Here is a 19,251-nt window from a genome sequence, read left to right as displayed (position 1 = left end):
TATATAGTAAAATATGCCTTATAATATAACATATAAAATCAATCAAATTATAGAATAAAATAAACCAAAAAAATTAAGAGCATGTTTGAGATTACATTTGAGAAATAGAGCTTTTAAGTCAAAAAGAAATTTTGGATAAAAGCTTCATTTTTCAGCTATTGGCAAGTGGTTTTTTATCCATTTTTAGGCTTTTTGGACCATCAAAAGCATTTTTAATTTTTTTACTAAATGAGTTTTTTTTTTTTTTTTTTTTCAAACAGAATTTTTTTTTAAGTGTTCAAAGCACTTTTAAGCTCTTCAAACACAATTCCAAATAGGCCATAAGTAATATTGCATGATTATTTGTATAGTTTACGTGCGTCTATATATTGTTGCATGAAAGGGGAAGTAGTTTCCGCCTCTACAGTAAAGATATCAAAGAGGTTCTTTGCAAATAAGAGGAGGCTGGCAGGTGTGGTGGTGGCCATACTTTTTACTTCATTTCTTCTTCTCCTATTTGCAAGCTGGTTGATAAAGAGGAAGAGAAAAGGTAAGCAAATTTTATAATTATTTTTCTTTTTCTTTTTTATTTATTTAAGAGAAGGAATATCTTCCTTATCCTTCTCCTATAGCTTATAGGTGGTGGCAAACATACTTATAGATAACTTTTAAAATTACCACATAAAAATTACAAATTTAATGATAATTTTAAAAGTCATTACTCTTGCATTAAATTGCTTAAAATTTTTTACAACGATCATTTGTAATGATGTGCTTGCATGATTGGACAGGGAGCAGAAGACAAGTCGCATTGTTTAACGACGGTACAAATGGCGCACAATCCTTTCTTCGAGATTCTGCGAAGCTTGATGAAATTAGAAGAAAACGGCCAGATCTGCAATTTTTCGATATGAGCACCATAGTTGCTGCTACGGACAATTTCTCCCCGTCTAAAAGGCTTGGACAAGGTGGTTTTGGCCCGGTCTATAAGGTTAGTTTCTTGCACGTACACATTAGATGTAAATATTAACCAATATTACTATTCCTATTTCAGTTCAAGTTGAGAAATGGTAGAGCGTCTGTCCCATCCTTCTTTTATTTTTTTTCATACATTTTTTTTTTTTTTAAAAAAAAAATCAATCATTAGATTTGTAAGATATATGAGATATTTATGGGTACACATAGAATTACAAAGGGATTGAAGCTTACACGTTGACGTGGCAAAAGCTATGTCAGTTAAAAAAAATTCACGCTCATATTCGATTAAGAAATAATAAAAATTTATTCTTTCAATCATCTTCATATAGTGAATTGATGAATTTACTATTTAATTTGTGTGAGACCCACATAATAAGTTCACAAATCCAGTTATTAATTTATTGGATTTGCAAAAAGAGATGGTTGAAAAATGATTGTGTAGCATGCCTCTATTAAACTCGTCCTCGTAATGTCTGTGAAACGTGACAAGCACCCGTTTGAAGAAAGTGATCAACGGGTGCTTGAACGTCTAAAAAATTTATAAGAAAAATGATTTTCCCCTCTTTTGAATTCAAGAATTAAAAAGCAAAACTAATCAGAGACTATTTCAAAGAGTAAAGAGAAGAACCAGAAGAAAACAGAGTCAAAGAGGGATAAAGCTCTAATGAGGAACAAAGAAAAGGAGCCAAAGAGACAAATGCTCAATGACAATGAATTTTCTACAAAAAGGATTTCTTGTTCAAACCCACGAAGGATGGATATATGTGTTGACAACGAATCCTGAAGTTTTAATAACAATTTTTTTGTTCAAACCCACGAAGGATTTCTTGTTGTAGACGTTCATACTCACAAATTTCAATGCTTGAACCGCAATTAAAGCTGACATTTTTTAAAGAAATTTGTCGAATCATCATATTTCAAGTAGGGCGGTTTTCAATCAAACCAGCCTTATAAAAAAATCATATCTCAAGTTTCTAACATGGGATGTAGGCATGCTTGGTGGCATTAAAAAGCTAATTCAAATGATGTTTATTGGGTCAAAACGAGATCTAAAGAGAAGATTAAAACTCTGGAGAGTGTTTCTCATTTGAAGTTACATTTGAACGAGTTACTTGGTTGGAAGCCGGTTCGAACAAGTGTTTGGTAGGTTTGAACAAGGATTTTATAGAAGCACTCTGTTGAAGTCTCGTCTGAAGTTAGGTTCGAATGAGCCACTACCTGAATTTAAATAATACTTTAACATGCACCTAGAGCAATATTTGATGGAGGGATTTACATGGTGGTTTACATGCATGGCTAACATCATACATGCATACTATATATAATGTAAAAAAAAAAAAAAAAAAAGATAATATATGTTAATTAATTGTTTTAAGTCCCCATTATAATTGCAGGGTCAACTAGCCAATGGACAAGAAATAGCGGTGAAAACACGCTCAAGAAGTTCAAAGCAGGGCATTGAAGAATTTAAGAACGAAGCTAAGCTGATAGTAAAACTCCAGCATAGGAATCTTGTGAAGCTTTTGGGTTGTTGCATTCACAATGGAGAGAAGATGTTGATCTATGAATACATGCCAAACAAAAGTCTTGACTTTTTCATCTTCGGTATGCATTCTCTTCAATCACCACTCATTTTCAATTATATAAATGTGAGAGTAAAATTTTATATTTTTTTGGCATGTAAGTATTGTTTTCACTATGTATTATTGATGGAATCTTAATTTCATGTTTTGGATTAGACAAAATAAGAAGCAAATTGTTAGATTGGAGAAAGCGATTTGACGTTATTTCTGGAATTGCTCGAGGAGTCTTATATCTTCACCAAGATTCAAGGCTAAAAATCATCCACAGAGACCTAAAAGTAAGTAACATTTTACTGGATGCGGCAATGAATCCAAAAATTTCAGATTTTGGGCTAGCTAGATTGTTTGATGATGATCAAGATGAAGCAACTACAAGAAAAGTTGTTGGCACATAGTATGTCTCTCTCTCTCTCTCTCACATGGACCTACAATGCTACTAAAAGCAAAACCTAGACGACCATCATATTTTGTTTTTTGGTGCAATTGCAGTGGATACATGTCTCCAGAGTATGCAATGGAAGGGTTATATTCTATAAAATCAGATGTCTTTAGCTATGGCGTCTTGACACTAGAGATAATCAGTGGCAAGAGAAACAATTATTATCACATTGAAAGTCCTTCCCTAAATTTGATTGGATATGTAAGCAAAAGCCTAAATTTGATTGAATTTCACCCCAGGTGGCAATTACTCTAAAGATAAAAACTGTTCAATTTATTGCAGGTATGGAACCTATGGATGGATGGCAAAGCCTTGGACATAGTTGATCCATCACTGGGTCAGGAATATCCCACTCATGAAGTTCTGAGATGCATTCAAATTGGGCTCTTATGTGTGCAAGAACAAGCCACAGATCGGCCAACCATGCTTGAAATTGTCTTCATGCTTGGAAATGAAGGAATTGTTCCATCTCCTAACAAGCCAGCATTTATCAACAGAAGTTATAGAACCATTAATTCTGGTCTGGATTGCTCAGGCTCTAAAGGACCACCTGCTTCCTTAAATGAGCTGACCATCACCATGCCTGAAGGTCGTTAAACTTGTGTACAACTATTTGATCTCTACATTTGTAAAAGTTGTCTGTAAAACTATGAATGTTAAGTAACATGATGCTTCTGAGTTTTATCCTTCAAGTCAACCTTATTTCTTTTGTTGGTTTAAAGACCGACATTGGCAGTCGATAACGAGTCAACTATTCAGTTTCCTTAAAAGCTCAGAATTTATTTTCAGACACTGTGAGTTTTATATTCAGTAAATGTAGAAACAATAAAAATGATTCACACTCATTAATACCATCCATGTACTTAAATAATTTTATCCCCTGTACAAATGAGGATACAAATGCATCGTCATGAAATGATATGGCGGATATTTTTCCCGGAAGAAAATTAAAGGATACAGAAATTGGGTGGTGATGTAGACCAGGAGAGAACTACAACCCTATTGACCCCATAATTTTAAAAATCTCTTCAAAAATTATAAGTTCTTATCAAATAAATCCTCTAAAATTTTATTTTTACCCCTTCAAAAGTTTTTGCATTAGTTTTGCCCACCTTATTGATATTTAAGTTTCACCCCTAAATGTAGACCAGATTGCCCATAGCTTTATAGACAGCATGGCCTCCCAATAATAATGGTGTGACCTCCCAATCGGTATTATTCAATATGAAACATTCTTGAGAGAATTTTTCCCTTATTCCCCATAATTCTTAAAAAAAAGTTAGGATTTATAGAAAAGTAAGTTATTTGCAAGTTTTTGTTCTCACCACAACACATTTCAGCAAATGGGATTTTTTTTTTTTTTAATGTAAATTAGTCCAAATTAAATTGCACCATTAAATCACTATGATCAAGTCCAAAGAAACTCATATTTATAGCATCAGCAACTGGTGATGGGTAACACCATCGACTTTCTAAAAGGCGACCAAGTGCCTTCTAGGCCCATGGGCCAGCGGGCCCCTTTAACCTTCGGCCCACAAGCCTTGATCCATAGGGAAGATTGAGTGACCTCTCAAGTTCCACACTAGCCGATGAGTGTTCTACCATGAAACAACCCTTAAGTAAACCATTAGTTAATGGCCCCACGATTTAAGCATCGAATTGGGCTGTTGGCCCATGGCTCTGGCTTTTATACTTTTTTTAAAAAAAAAAAATTTCTTGCTATTTTTATTTTTAGATGACTATTGTTTTGGTTGTCAGACAATTATTTTCTTCACTCTGGTTGTTTGTTTTCAAAGTAAAAACAATCTAAATTACAAAAGACTTATAAAATATATAAAATTATTTGATATAATTTTGTAAAATACTCATAAATACAAAGAAAGTGGTCCCTTAAGACACAGGCTACATATAGAGACAGTTGTACATGGTATCCCTTTGGTCCGAGATAAGCGCTGCTAGATTTAGAGGAATGCCGATAAAATCCATCACAAGGTGCACACTGCACATTTTGCAGTGAGGCAGTAGCTGGCACGCCGGCTTTTAGTACTGCCACCTTCTCATTCTTCCTTGTGGCCAATATTTTAATTGCATTTTTATCATAGGCTCATAGCTTAGCTGGTTTCAGCTATTGGGTCTTCTTTCATGTTTTCTGTTTTCCAAGTTTAAGTCCACCCAAGATTTTTTTTTTTTTTTTTAAGAAAAAAAAAAACCCTCTAGGGCAAGATTTTTACGCTTTGAGTTGGTTTGAGTTTGTGATTTCAAAACGTTTGATTTAAAAATTGAAGTTTAAGACGTGCAATTTTGAAAACACAATTTTTAAAAACACAAATAAGTAGTTGATAAAATCATAGTTTAACCTTTAAAATTGTAGTTTTAGTCCGCGAAACCACTATGCCAAATGCATTTGTTGTTAAAAATATAAAGGGGAAAACTCACTTTATTCCTAAAGTTTCAGGAGTTTTTCAATTCGAACCACAATGTTTAAAAATTGACAATATACCCCTCTAATGTTTCAAAAATTTTCAATTGAAATCCTCTGTTATTAATTTCCGTCTAATTGGATGGAAATCATCCCATGTGTGTTTCACGTGGGATTTTGATGCCCTCTATTCCAATTTTGACCTCATTAAAAGATATGAAATTACGTAATTACCCTTAATTTCATAAGTTTTAATTGAGGTAATTACGTAATTTCATAGGTTTTGATAAGGGAAAAATTAGAATAGAAGGCATACAAATTCCGCACAAGACTCACGTGTGATGATTTCTGTCAAATTAGACGAAAATTAGTAATGGAGGGTCTGAATTGAACTTTTTTAAAATATTAGAGGGGTATATTGCCAATTTTTAAACATTGAGATTTGAATTGAAAAACCCTTAAAACTTCAGGGGTAAAGTGAATTTAACCCAAATATAAATTAAACAACACACTTTTTCCTTTCAACAAAGTTGAAGTTAACCCCCATAAAATACAAACTAATCACATCTTTCCATGACATTTACAATGACTTGGGTAGTCTTTGTTTTCCTTTCATCATAGGCAACTTGAGTAGTCAAGGAAAAATCTGCTTTTCTTTTTGCAATATCAAATAGAGTTAACTTGGGTGCATAAAGACATCAAGCATAGATAGCATATGCTTCCATGTGACAATCTATTTTATTACCTATTAATCACAAATTTGAGGTTAAGTAATTCTACACACATTCTTATTTCTATATTCTAAATTTAATGATAATTTTTACTATTATGTTTAAAGTATACACTTTAAAATGTAAGAGCAAAAATTTGCATTAGTTTACCTTGCATTCATAGTTGTCACCTACCGTCGTCGTTGGCCCACCCACCCGCCTTTGTTCCTTTAACAGTGTTCGTTGTCTGTCTTCACCGGCTTCCGTTATTATTTCCTAATTTAATTTTTCCACAAACTTCAATACGTGTTTAGAACCTCATCATTACTTCAAGAGTATTAACAGAATGGGCAAGAAAAAAATGGAGCTGGAGTTCACATGAGTAACAGATAGGGCAAGTTAGTTAGATGTCAAGGCACCGTTCAATTGAGTCCCATCATGTAGGAAATCGGCTGCCACTTTTAAAGCATTGATTATTCATGTGAGTCACGTGTGTGTGTGTGTGATCGATGGCCCATGATTGTTTTGTGGTTTTTGCTTTGATTGAGTTGCATCCTATCGTCAAGAATACTTTATTATAAACACACAAATCAAGGTGGCAGAGTCCCACCATTCACAGATTCGCAGAAATCTCCTGATGGAAGCCTACCACCGACCTGGTTTCAGATACCAATCATAATTTGTCAACATCTATAGGCCTCTTAGCTAGATTATCAAATACTGTTAATTATTGACATTTATTAATCCGACTAAAAATTTAAATAAAATCACAGGTACGTTTAAAGATAAATATCAATTTAATAAACTCGATTTAGACAAAAAAAAAAAAAAAAAAAATTGTTTACAGTAAGTTGTGACATAGACTAAATTGCATTCCAATTTCTAAAGAAATAAGAAGATGTCTAAATTTGAATGATGTTTAGCACTTGTCCGAACAATAGATGAGCTTTGGGGGGAATTCTCAAAAGCCTTGGTCAGAGTGTTTGTCAATCTACATTTGAATGAGGGTCGCTGAGACCCATAGCATCCAATTTGTATCACAATTGGATTCTATTCAGCCGACTACTAAGTCTCGAGGTGTTCAGTCGAAACTCGTCCAAACCGGAGTTTCTGCATGGTTCCATATTGCATTTCTGGTCCAAATGTAAAATAATCGCGAGTCTAAACTAGTGAACTGTTCGTTTTAATTTTGTGAGTTTTGTGTGTTAGAAGGGTTAAAAGACTTTTTTATAGACAATTTCAAAGCAAATCAAACAAGCTACAAATCAGGATACAAAAAGTGGGTGTCCCATGAGTCATGTCGACCCTTTGGTGTAGGATAAAAAAGACAAGTATGATATATTTCTATGGCAGAAGAGACCACATAAACAAATCAAACAGAACACCACACAATCCATTAATTGAGAAGATACAAGATGTGCTGCAACTCTTTCCCTGTCATGACTACTCATGGCGGGTGACATACAGCTAGCTAGGGTGCATGTGTGTCCCTGTATGTTTTTAAAAATGATGGCATGCATGGGCTCCATTTTCCACATACCATGCAATGATCGATGCAACACTTCTTTTCAAATGCATCTTCTTCGTCGCCGAGTGAGTTCAAAGACATTTTTAGGTTCTTTGCATGCCAAAAGATTTTTATCTTACAAAAATTGAATTCTTTAATGGACCAGTTGACTATCATGATTGATCATCAAGATTCTTTCTTTAACCTCAAGATTTTTCTTCAAAAGCTAAAATATGAATGAAGAATCATGCCTATTTTTTAGGCCAAAAATGTGTGTGTATATACTTTATGAGAAAACTTTAAAACGGGCTGGCGGTCATGGCCTCCGATCACCTTGCTTCGCCCGTGCTTAAGAGCAACTTTTAGATTGCTAATTATTTTTAATTTATCAAGATATAGATCAATTTCAATAAAGGATTCATACAATGAATCAATATACACAAAAAAGAAGAGAAGTGGGTAGGGACTTTTAAGAAAAAAAAATGTTGATTTTGAAAATAATGGGGGAAATTTGTTTTTCTTGCCCATATTTGGTACCATATCCGAAGGGATCCGAGGTGTTGATATAAAGATGTTGTAATTGGTTGGTGTTTGATAAGCAAGGTCCCAGTAAAGTGCACCATGACAGAGCCAGAAAACTGTTTCAAACGAAGTAACAACATAACCAAAACATAATTAGCTTAAATTAAATAGAGTAATAAAATGAAAATAACTATCTTTGAATTTTAGAAGGTGTTGGGATACAATACCGTTCCATGCGACCGCTCTAAAAATAGGCTCATTGAGCACGATATTGAGGTCAGTAAAAGACTTGAGTTTGTCTCCTTGGCCTTGACACTAAGATCAAGAGTGCTAGGCTTACAAACAAATTTTACAGAAAAACTTTTACAAATTGATGTGGCACAATGATTAAGTTTTTATAATTTGAACTTATCTTATGTCCAATCATATTGCGCTACATCAATTTGTAAAAATTTTTCTGTAAAATTTATTTGTAAGCCTAACATTCCTCTAACACTAATTCATTTTAGATAAAATGCAAACTCACGGTCCAACCATAGAGTTGGTACAAATAAAGGAGTTAATTCAAACAACAATACATACAATACATATGTGTAACGCCCCGGCCAGTTAGGTCATGAATAATTAATAAGTATTTTGGCATTTGGAAGCACTTTAGACCTAACACGTCTGCATTTATTAAAGTTCTCAATTTGACATTATTTTAAGGACATAAATTTCCTTCAAACCACCTTGAAAGAAATATCCACCAACCCATGTAAAATAGTGTCAAGTGTCTGTAAACATTTAAAATGCATATTAAATTTAGTCTAAGTCAGTAAACTGCTATTAATGAAGTTAAGAATTTAATGTGTATTTTAAATGTTTATAGACACTTGATACTATTTTAAATAGTTTGAAGGATATTTCCTTCAGTTTGGAGGAAATTTCTGTCCTTATTTCAATTACTATGCATTTCGATAAGAGAAATGCTAGGGGTATCAAATCTTCTACCAAAAGAACCTTACTAAACTGATGTGTAACTCATTTATTGGAGATGAACAAAAAAATTAATCAAGAGAAATATAACTGATATCAATGTTTGGTAAAACTATCTTGGTAAAAGCTAGATTTGGTACCCATAGTATTTATCTTTTGTTAAATATTCTAATAAATCTTGTAATTCCTTGCCCCTCTGAGATTTGAAAGATTGGGCTCTCATTTATTGAATAGTAACTAGTTTGGAGACAGAAAAGACTTCCCCAAAACTTCCAAAATAAATAATGCCACTATTCTTCAGTGTCATTTTGTTTTTTAATCAATAAATACATCTTCTAAACTTTTTGCATAATAATTTATAAGTAGATATGTTAATGGGGGACATGCAGATAAGTTCACACCCTATAAAAGCCAAACAACCATGCATCACTCTGAGAGAGCTACAGTGATCCACGTGGAACATGCCTAATCTTCTAGAACAATATAAAAAGTGTAAATAGGTGATATAATGCTTTGTCAAATTACCTTGGTCCTTTTTTAAGAGATGTAGGAAATATGTTGATGGATTAATGTGATCTCTTAGAATTTTCTGCTCGAATTACAAGAAATTCGAACATGAAATTAGATGATTCTAATAGCTGATGTTATTAAATTAGATGATTCAATTAGTACTTAGCTAAGATGTTATTAAATTAATTTTTACAAAAAAATTAATTTACAAGTTGGCCTCTAAAAATGATACGTGTTTATAACATGTGAGAAACATATGTCATTTTTAGAGACTAAGAGGAACACTCTCCCACCCTAAATACTATTCATCTCTTTTTGTCAAAAAAAAAATTAGCATAAAAACATTCTCATTTTTTATAACACAACATTCACTTTTTATTATTATTTAAATAAATAAAAAATCACTAAAAAACAAAACTTTTCCACTTTTCAATACTACATTTTCACTTTTCTATACTAATTAGTACACTATTTTTTTCTTATCAAACATAAACAGTGATTGAGAATGTCATGTCGTTAACCCCAAATTTGTTAGAATTTTTTAGAACATATAATGACATAATGTAAGACTTTATGAGGGAAGCATTACAGGAAAAGCAGAGAGCAGGAGCCAAAATAGCTTTAATCTTGACTACTCCCTTCCCTTTGCCCCTGGAGAATGTCTCTAATTGTAGGACCCTTATCTCCTTTCCTTGTTCTTTACCTTCTTTTATAGTGACTATTTTCTTAGACAATGAGATGGATTCTCTGTTTGACATTGGTCCAAGAGAAAGCCTAAAGCTTGGAATCATAGAAATTCCATTTCCACTCACTGGGGAGACCAACAAACTTTGCTTTTACTTTCATGTCTCTCTCCTTATTCTCCACATATATATTCATATATTCATATTTTAATGTATTTATATCAAATTGTAATTAATTTATCACTATTCTAAATGAAAATATCATAGGTTTGAACTTTAATGTTCACATTGTTCTTTTAGAGAGAGAGAGGGAACATTCACGTGATAGAATCAATGCATGCGTGCTTGCTTTCACTCCATGCAGATAGCAGAGACATTATGGTTTATGAGCAAGACAATTAAGTGGGCCGGTTCTCTACTTGGGACAAAATGATACTCTTGCATCAACCATTTATGTTTTTTGGTAAGGCATGACAGTGTACTACAGATCTATAGCCAATGAGACCGAATAACTCATCATGTACTACACAAGCCAAATTATTGCTTCAAGCTCATTTATGCTTCTTACTTGAGTGTGCACCATCAACCTCAGACAGTGAATATTGAAAAATAAATAAATAAAAATAAAACCTTAGACAGTAAATACCCTTGGAAACTTATTGGAAGTGCCCGTGAGAGATGTCTTCCATGTTTAAGTTAGTAAAGAGAATGCTTGCTAGCTAGGAAAAAAGGGAATATTCGAGGTAATAAAGGTGTGTGTACTCGGAATGGTTGCCTTCTCTTAAGCATAGTGTTTTTTTCTTTATACGGCCGTTAGTCACGGGCTGTCCTTTAATAAGGCATGACCCTAGCCAGCTGTGGCATTTAATTCATGTTTTTAGTAAGACACATGTGTCACTCGCAGATAAGGTAAGGCTCGGACCGAGTAGTGACGTCGAATTCCTTACCGCCAGGCATGCTACAACTGTTCACCATTGTCATATAGCGTCACATGTAATTTACGCCAACAGGTTAAGGACGTTACCTAATTCCTTGTTAGGCCTAATGGAAGCTTCGTTTGGTTCGCAGAATGTTTAATCTATTGAAAAACGATTAGTTATTACTATGAATATAAGAGTGGAATAAAACAGCTATTCATATTCCTTAGTTTGGTGATAACACACATGCAAAAATTGGAATTAAATCAAAATGACGAAAAACCTCATATTATTATTTTTTGAAACTCATATATATATAAAAAATAAATAAAAATAAAAAAACTGAAATAAAATGCGATGGGTCCCTCGAGGCGTCTAGGGGGTGGTGCGACCACCCCTGACCTCTTTTGTAGGTGGCCGACCACCCTAATGGGTGGTCAAGCCACCCCTGAAGCAAATCTAGGGTGACTACATACTCCGAGCCGTCTAGGGGTGGTGCGACCACCCCCGACCTTTTGTTTAGGTGGCCGACCATCCCATTGGCCACCCACTTTATTTTTCATATATATTTTTATTATTTTGTTTTAAGTTTATAATTTTTTTTAAAAAAATTATAAGCGTATTTTTGAAAAATGTATTCTATTTCTTAAGGATTAGCTAAGACACTCAAATGTGTATGAGATTAGTAGTTTTATGAGAATAAACTATTCTCAGTAATAGTATGTTACCAAACAAAGGAATAACTATACCTAAAATTAATTGATTCATTCCAAGATTTTATTTCACAAATCGAACGGAACCTAATAATTACAAGTCCACTAAGCCATTCGGATTTGTTGTTTGGGCCCGCAACATCGTTATGACACGAACGAACAAAGTGCGAAACTCAATCGTTTGGGAGGGAAGAGGGTTTTATACCGTGTAGATGAACAACCAAAACTGATGGGCTTGGTATTAAAAACTTCAATGCCTAATGGGCCGTCATGTTGCCCCTTTACATTACTACTTTAAAAGACCACGTACACAAATGGTTGACGGCAGAAACATTGCCTAAGTATACATACCACATTTTTATTTTAGGGTAAAATTCACTTAACCCCCTTAAATTACCACTTTAATGACAATTTACCCTCCAAACTATCAATTGCGACAATTTACCCTCCAAACTACCAAAACAATAACAATGTACCCCCAATGCTAACAAAATAACGAAATTACCCCTATAGAATTTTCAATAAGTACCCTTAAAAATTTGAAAAAAAATTAAAATTTATTAATTTTATTTTTATTTTAATAAGGATAATTTCATTATTTTTTAAAAAATTGGGGGTACATTATCATTGTTTTGGTAGTTTAGGGAGTAAATTGTCACAATTGATAGTTTGAAGAATAGATTGTCATTGTGGTGGTAATTTGAAGGGATTAAATGGACTTTACCCTTTATTTTATAATATTATAACCTTTTTTGGAAGAAAAAAAAGACCATTAATTAACAACTCTAAATATAAAACACTCACAAAACACTTAAAACTACTTTGAAGTTTATATCACACCAAAACATTTTTCCTTTTTTTTTAAAAAAAGTATATTAAAAAACAATTTATCAAACGAACCGTAGTTTTTAGCATTATACTCTTATTTACATATTAATATAAAAGTAATGTTACTTTTCATACTCATTTTATACCAGTTGATGTGACGTATTTTAAATAATTTTTTATTTGTTTATTTATAAGTAGTTAATATGATAAATTACTTAAAACACGTTATGTCAGCCACTATTAAATAAGTATGATAAATAGAGAAAAATTAAAACGTTAGATATTTGTATAATTTTAAATGGACTCATTCCAATGCCCAATATGTGCCAATGAATTATTAGCCATATGGGCGACTGAGTGGAGCTTGCCAACAAAAGGTCAGTGCCTGTTTGCATGAACGGGTTGAGCCCAAGCATTATTTATGTGACGTGTCATATTTTTTAAGGCAAAATGACAAGATTGGGTCCTTGTATAGGAATTGGTTCCGCACTTCAAATTGCTTGAATCAACTTGTTACCACAACCCTTCTTCTGTGAAAATTGTTCGATTGGCGGGTAATTTAAACAACTTATTTTTGTATATAGTCCACAGTAGAAGATAAGGAGATCAAACTGGTACTTATTCAAGTGTGCAAAGATCATTGAAGAATTTCCTCACAGATCTATTGCTCAGGACATCCAAGAACTTCACCAAATATCTTTATGTCAACTTAAATATAAAAGAATCTCTTCACCGACAAATTCCAACAAGCCTTTAAAATGTTTCACCCCCGTTGTAGGGGGGTTCATTGGTTGTATAGGAGTAGGACCACGTAATCAATTGCATCATTATTTTGTATCATCAAGGAGCAAAATAAGTGAAAAATAATGTACCCTATATATACATGTTTGCTTTGAAAACCAATCTATGCTTTAATTGATTTCGTCACACAAAACAAACTTAAAAAAGCAAAGCATATAGAAGTAGTAGTTACAGGCCAATCATCACACATCAACAAAAAAAAGAACACAAACCTCACACAAGCATATAACAAAATGAAAATTCACTAAACATTACATACATACATGCATTACATTGGACCCTGGCTCATGGTAAAGACTATTGGGAAGCCCGACCCGTTTTTATCTCCGACCCGATGCTCAGTGAATCTTCCCCACCCGGCACCGCCATATTTGGATAAACCGGAACCATGCCCGAGTTTCTAACCCCGTAAAACACTTGCTGATTTACCCCATCTTGAACCACTCTTGACTGCACATCATACGGGTCAAACGGTACTGGCTGAGCCACACCCGGTCTCATCCCTCCTCCATATAATGGACTCATTCCCGGTACAGCATGGTGGTACCCGAGTGGCAGTTGACCAGAAACTGCGTGATATTGCTGAGAATATGGGGCCGGAATAGCCACGGGTTGAACAGAAACATTCCCGGGTGGAACAGGACCCGGAACATAGTAAACTTGTATTGGCTGTACGGCATGACCCTGGTAACGAGAATCCTGGATGTATTGCATTACCGGGTTTCCTGGGCACCCAGTTGGTTGCGATGTGGGCTGGCCACCGGCCTCTGCGAATCCCTCTATTTGATTCTCCTTTGCTTGCACCACTGGTTCCGGATTATCTGGCTTGGTCTTTACAGGTGGAAGATTCGGTATCGGCGGTACACACGAAACCGATGAAGCTGAACAAAACGGCGAAGACAAAGCCGGAGCAGGAGAACCCGGATCGGAATTCGACACATTATCGGCTAGGAGGTTCCGGGTCTTCATTTTCGGGTCGTCCGAATTATCCAGCCCGAAGAGATAGTCGGGTAACTCGGAGAGAATCGAGGAGGCTTCGGACCGGCCTCGCTCGAGCGCCGAGCCGCCGGCGTTGAGAGCGTCAAGGAACCAGTGGTCACGGTTAGCCGAGCCGCCGAGTAGCGAGCTGATACTGCTGGCTCTGGAGCTGTCGCCTGTCTGAAAGAGAAATAGCCGAAGCCGAGCCGACCTCGGGTTCTGACTCTGTGCTACGCGGTCGTACTCTTCCATCATGTTCTCCACGTCCTCGTCCGTTGTCACGGAAATCAAAGCATCGAGATCTTCGTTCGGAAGTTGGTACTTGACAGTTACATTGGCCACACCTGTTCACGACGTAAAAAAGAAGAAGGAAAAAACAAACTAAAATGTAAAAGAATTAATACAAACGCTGAATTAAATTTGTCAAGTAATCCCACTTGTGCAATAATCTTTTTTGGATAATTTGAAATAAATAATAAAAATTTGAGGTTTTGGGAGTACTGTGCCTGAGAGCTTGGAGAGCTTGGCGAGGAGGATTGAGAAGTTGGTGGAGCGGTGCACGGCGACTATGCGCGTGTCTCCGCCAACGTAGCGGAGCTGGTTGTCGTGGGGCCGGGGCAAGATCTTGCCACCGAAACTGCACATGAACCGTACACGTGTATGCTGATCAAACGATGAGTGGTCCGAGCGCGGCGAGGACGCGACAGAGTCCACTTCGGATGGGTGGTGCGACGTCATTTCCCGGAAAGAATTAATTAAAATTTCTGCAGAACAGTAATTGAGTTAGATTCCAGCGTGGTATGTTTGTGTCGGAATCTCCGCTGGAGTTCTGGACGGTATAGATTGTCTGTGTGCGTGCGACTGTGTTGGGTAGATGTACGTGAACGTCAAATATAAACGGTCCCACCCACTTGACGTAAAAAATTGAGAATATAATATGATGTCTGCACCGACTATATGACTTTGAAGGCATTAAAATTTCCTACGTGAAATGCATGTTTTCGCGACGGACGGCGGTAAAGTGGAATTGTTTCTTTGGGATTAATTTGTTCGAAACTGATCATGTCAGCGATGAAGATTAGCTAGAGTTGGGATAGAAAAGTGCAAGTGGGAGGAACAGGAGACTCATCATTTCTCAAATAATCTTAATTGTTTCTTATTTGAATTTTTTTTTTTTTAAAAATGATGAATAATTTCATTATAATAAGTATTATTCCTTCCATCTCAGCTGTATATGATGATGAAGTTAAGATTATGGAATTAATTAAAGAAAGCAACGGATTTATTTGAGAAATAATGAGAAACTGATCAGAGCTTACCTGTTCCCCTGTCACTAGAATAACATTTTTCAAAGGTCGGCTACTGGCTCCACATGTGGGTGATGTAATCATTGCTTCATTAATTCTTACCTCCCTCCCAGGGTTGACAGGACAAAAAGCAATTACTTTAACAACAAATAATAATAATGATTATGAAATTTCGATTAACTCCATAAATGGCCCATTTTGATATTATTATTATTATCATTTTTTGTAAGCCCTAAGATATGGATAAATGTCATAATATAGCGCCGAGGAAAAATTGAATGAAGAAAATTGTTGTCACTAACAACAACCAAAGTTTAGCGACACTTGCAATATCAATTTAGTTAAAGAAAGTATATGAATTGTCATATAACTTGCAAGATTTGCTGTTCCATTTTATATATAAGAGCTTGATTTTGTTTTATTCTATATACTTTTAAGTAAAAAGGGGAAAGGGAAAAACGAAACCTTAATTATGAATATATAGAGAATCGATTCCCTATCTAGCTAGTATATAATATAACTATGTATTATACTGTAGCATCTCCAGCAAGTGGTTCAGAGTTCAGAAATAAAACCACGGCAGTAACGACTGCTACGTTTCAATAAAAGAACGGTCACTGTTCTGGCAGCTACAATTCGTAATAAATATGAAAAGAGTAAAAAGTTTTTTGTTCCCATCTCTGCAGTTAGATGCAAGGAATTAACCTCACTCCTAGCTACCGTTCATGGAGGAAAAATTCTCCTTCTTCATCCTTAAAATAGCACCAAATCTCTATTCTATAATCTATACCAACCCAGAAAGAAAAACAAGGTCAACGAATATCAAAGTGCCAATATGCATCAAAGAAATCGAAACCACCCTTTGGGTAAAATAATATAAAATGTGAAGGACGGAGAAAAATAGCAGATCATTACTTACTAGTAGAGAGTAGCTAGAGATCGCTTTGGCCTATAAATTCCTGTAGAAAAATGTCTGCCTCAGGAGGACTGCCGCCGTCTGCCTGCCATGGGAGTGGAAGAAGCTTGATCAAGCTCATGGGTTGTTGTAGCCTGTAGCTAGTCCTTTTGAGGGAAAACTTGCTTTGGGTTACAGGCTGACGTGGGACCCACGTGGGGTCTACGTGTTCTAGTCTTTTTGTGGGGGTGCAACGTGGCCGTATGTCACTGTGTTTTTGTCCAAGGATAATGCTATCACCACTGTACTGTTTTAGTTACTATCTCACTGTCCAATTATTTTTTCCTGACAGTGTGTCGGTCCCGCATGCTTTATAAAATGGGTCCATCCAATTGGTGCTGTGGGGGGAGCTTACACTTAAAACAGAACGGCACCGGTGGTGGAGGAACGTTACCAGTGAATTCTTCACGTGAAAATATCAAGTACCGGCGAATCGCAAGGCCCGTTAGAATTTCATAATCTTCACGAATAGATCGAGGAACTTTATGTACAGCACATACACGTGCCAAATTCATGGTACCAGGTGACACCCATGCACAGGCACAGAAGGTGTGGTAAAGCTGACATTCATGCAAGTTTGGATTTGATTTAGGAGCCGTAAAAATAAACTACGACACTTACGTAGTTTTTTAAGGGTCGGGAAAAAACAATGGAAGTTAGATCTGACCCTTAAAACAATTACAACATAAGCTTGATCCAGATTGGATTTTTTTTTTTTTTTAATGAATTATCTGTTGATTGATATAACAATCAAATTGGGCCGAATACTCCGTATAATGTTAAATATATAATTTAGAATCTTCACAATTCAAACATTATTTATGACATACACAATAGCCCATCGAGCTATTATAAGACAATATCTATGAAAAGTCAGTCTCAATCAGTTTGCAAATTTCGGCGAATCACGTTTCTATCCGCTGCCAGGTCCTTGATTCCCTTGCTTTTTTTATTTTTATCTCTGCTACTAGTGCTTTATCAATTGCAATCTCCTTCATTGTTTTTAGCATAATGACAATTCTTCTTTATGCTTGATAACTCCTCCGCCACCGATCTATGGTTTGCTCTCAGAAAATGAACTATAAGAAAAAAAAAAGACCGAACGGAAACCAATTCAATTATTTTTTAAGGATTTGTGAAAACAAAACTTAAGAAAACGAATAAAATTCACCCCATAAATCGCTACTAAAAGAAGATCTAGAGAGACTACATTTTTATTTAGAAACAACGAAAATACAATAACTAAAACCTAACACACCCTCATGCGTTCCACTTGCTACCACTGGCCAGCCACGCGCTGCTAAAAAGCACCCCAACGACCATTGACACACGCACCTTGATCGATCTATGGTGGAGGCGGAAAAAGGGTGGGTGAAAGGGGAAAGAGAAAGGAGGCGGGGAGGAGGAAGTCGTAACTCTCTCCCCCACTCTGCTATACTCTTTTTGTATTGCTCTCTTTCTAGGATCTAGATTGGATTTAGAATAAGGTTTAATCAAAAAGTGAAATACGATGGTCTTATTTATTTCAAATGAAATAAATAGATCTATTTTACGATTAAAATTTAAAATTGATGCATTTAAAAATGTATATGAAGCCAATGTTAGATTTTTTTTTTTTTTTTTTTTTTTTAAGAGCCCTTCTTAATCTCTTGTTATTATTATTACTTTTTTTGACATGTCCACATAAGGGAAGGGGGAGAGAAAATTCAAACTAGTGATCTTCACTACATTAAGCGTGGTCCACAGCCGATTAAATTACTCATTTGAGTCAATCTTGTTATTATTTTTACCTCCATTCTTTGTGCAGGAAATATCAAGGATGGGGTCCATATTAATTAAGCAGTTGAGTATGGCTTCTTTGGTAAGAGGAAATCATTGATGCTAAAATAGATTGATGTGGAACACATATAATTATACAAGTTTGTAATGCAAGTTGGGATTCGAAAGGACGTATTGTGTCAGGTCTATGTTGGTCGGTGGCTGGTTTCGTTGACAAGGACTTACAAGAATTGTGGGAGAAATTACTCCTAAAGATAAGCAACCTACCTAACTTAGTATAAAAATTAGGCAAAATAGTGACATAAAGGTAACATTTTAAGCATAAAAAGTCTCTCTATTTAATTCGGGACGTTTGAATAGTGATATTTTGCAAATGTCCTTACGTATAGTGACTATAATAAAAATTATTGACGTTTGAACAATGAAAATATCCCTACAAAGCAACATTTTTACTGAATAATAATACGTCCCCATCTAGAATACTTAAATAGTGGACAAATGCATAATCAATCCAACAGCTGCAAATTGAATTTGTCTTCGATGCTGTAATACCAAAAGTATAAAGTTTCATATTCCTTTGTCATGGGAATAAGGATTTACAGCAATTTAATGCTCAAATTACTAGAAATTTGGGCAGTTAATAGGAGATAATTCATCTTGTTTGG

The 19,251-nt window shown here is 35.2% G+C and overlaps 2 protein-coding genes across 3 annotated transcripts in view; one reads left to right on the top strand and one right to left on the bottom strand.

The window, feature by feature from the left end:
• The window catches only part of LOC132169924 (G-type lectin S-receptor-like serine/threonine-protein kinase RKS1), a 44,231-nt gene extending 40,655 nt beyond the window's left edge, over positions 1 to 3,576 (top strand). Inside the window, exons 3-8 of the mRNA XM_059580863.1 lie at positions 383 to 529; positions 771 to 970; positions 2,352 to 2,562; positions 2,697 to 2,934; positions 3,030 to 3,180; positions 3,262 to 3,576. Coding sequence (XP_059436846.1) covers positions 383 to 529; positions 771 to 970; positions 2,352 to 2,562; positions 2,697 to 2,934; positions 3,030 to 3,180; positions 3,262 to 3,576 — 1,262 coding nt within the window. The remainder of the gene's footprint in view (positions 1 to 382; positions 530 to 770; positions 971 to 2,351; positions 2,563 to 2,696; positions 2,935 to 3,029; positions 3,181 to 3,261) is intronic.
• A 10,070-nt stretch (positions 3,577 to 13,646) lies between these two features.
• Positions 13,647 to 16,885, bottom strand: LOC132172004 (uncharacterized). Of its 2 annotated transcripts, none has more exons than XM_059583423.1 (3): positions 16,768 to 16,885; positions 15,052 to 15,309; positions 13,647 to 14,889 (listed from the first exon to the last, which is right to left on the bottom strand). In XM_059583423.1, exons 2-3 carry the CDS (start codon positions 15,281 to 15,283, stop codon positions 13,865 to 13,867), a joined length of 1,257 nt encoding a protein of 418 aa, XP_059439406.1. In that variant the 5' UTR covers positions 15,284 to 15,309; positions 16,768 to 16,885; the 3' UTR covers positions 13,647 to 13,864. The 2 variants fall into 2 exon arrangements, with proteins under 2 accessions (XP_059439406.1, XP_059439405.1); XM_059583422.1 differs by having other exon boundaries at positions 16,772 to 16,885.
• Between the last annotated feature and the right edge of the window lie 2,366 nt (positions 16,886 to 19,251).

Source organism: Corylus avellana, chromosome ca2, assembly GCF_901000735.1.
Source record: "Corylus avellana chromosome ca2, CavTom2PMs-1.0".
Lineage (NCBI taxonomy): Eukaryota > Viridiplantae > Streptophyta > Magnoliopsida > Fagales > Betulaceae > Corylus > Corylus avellana.
The sequence above is the reverse complement of the archived record's forward strand: the minus strand, read 5'-3'. Positions and strand labels throughout refer to the sequence as shown.

Bases quoted from the DNA above. Each gene is read 5' to 3' on its own strand.
- LOC132172004 (XM_059583423.1), bottom strand. From the start codon at position 15,283: ATGACGTCGCACCACCCATCCGAAGTGGACTCTGTCGCGTCCTCGCCG. The intron at 14,890-15,051 runs GCACAGTACTCC...CGTCGTGAACAG, and splicing joins CAAGCTCTCCAAGCTCTCAG to GTGTGGCCAATGTAACTGTC.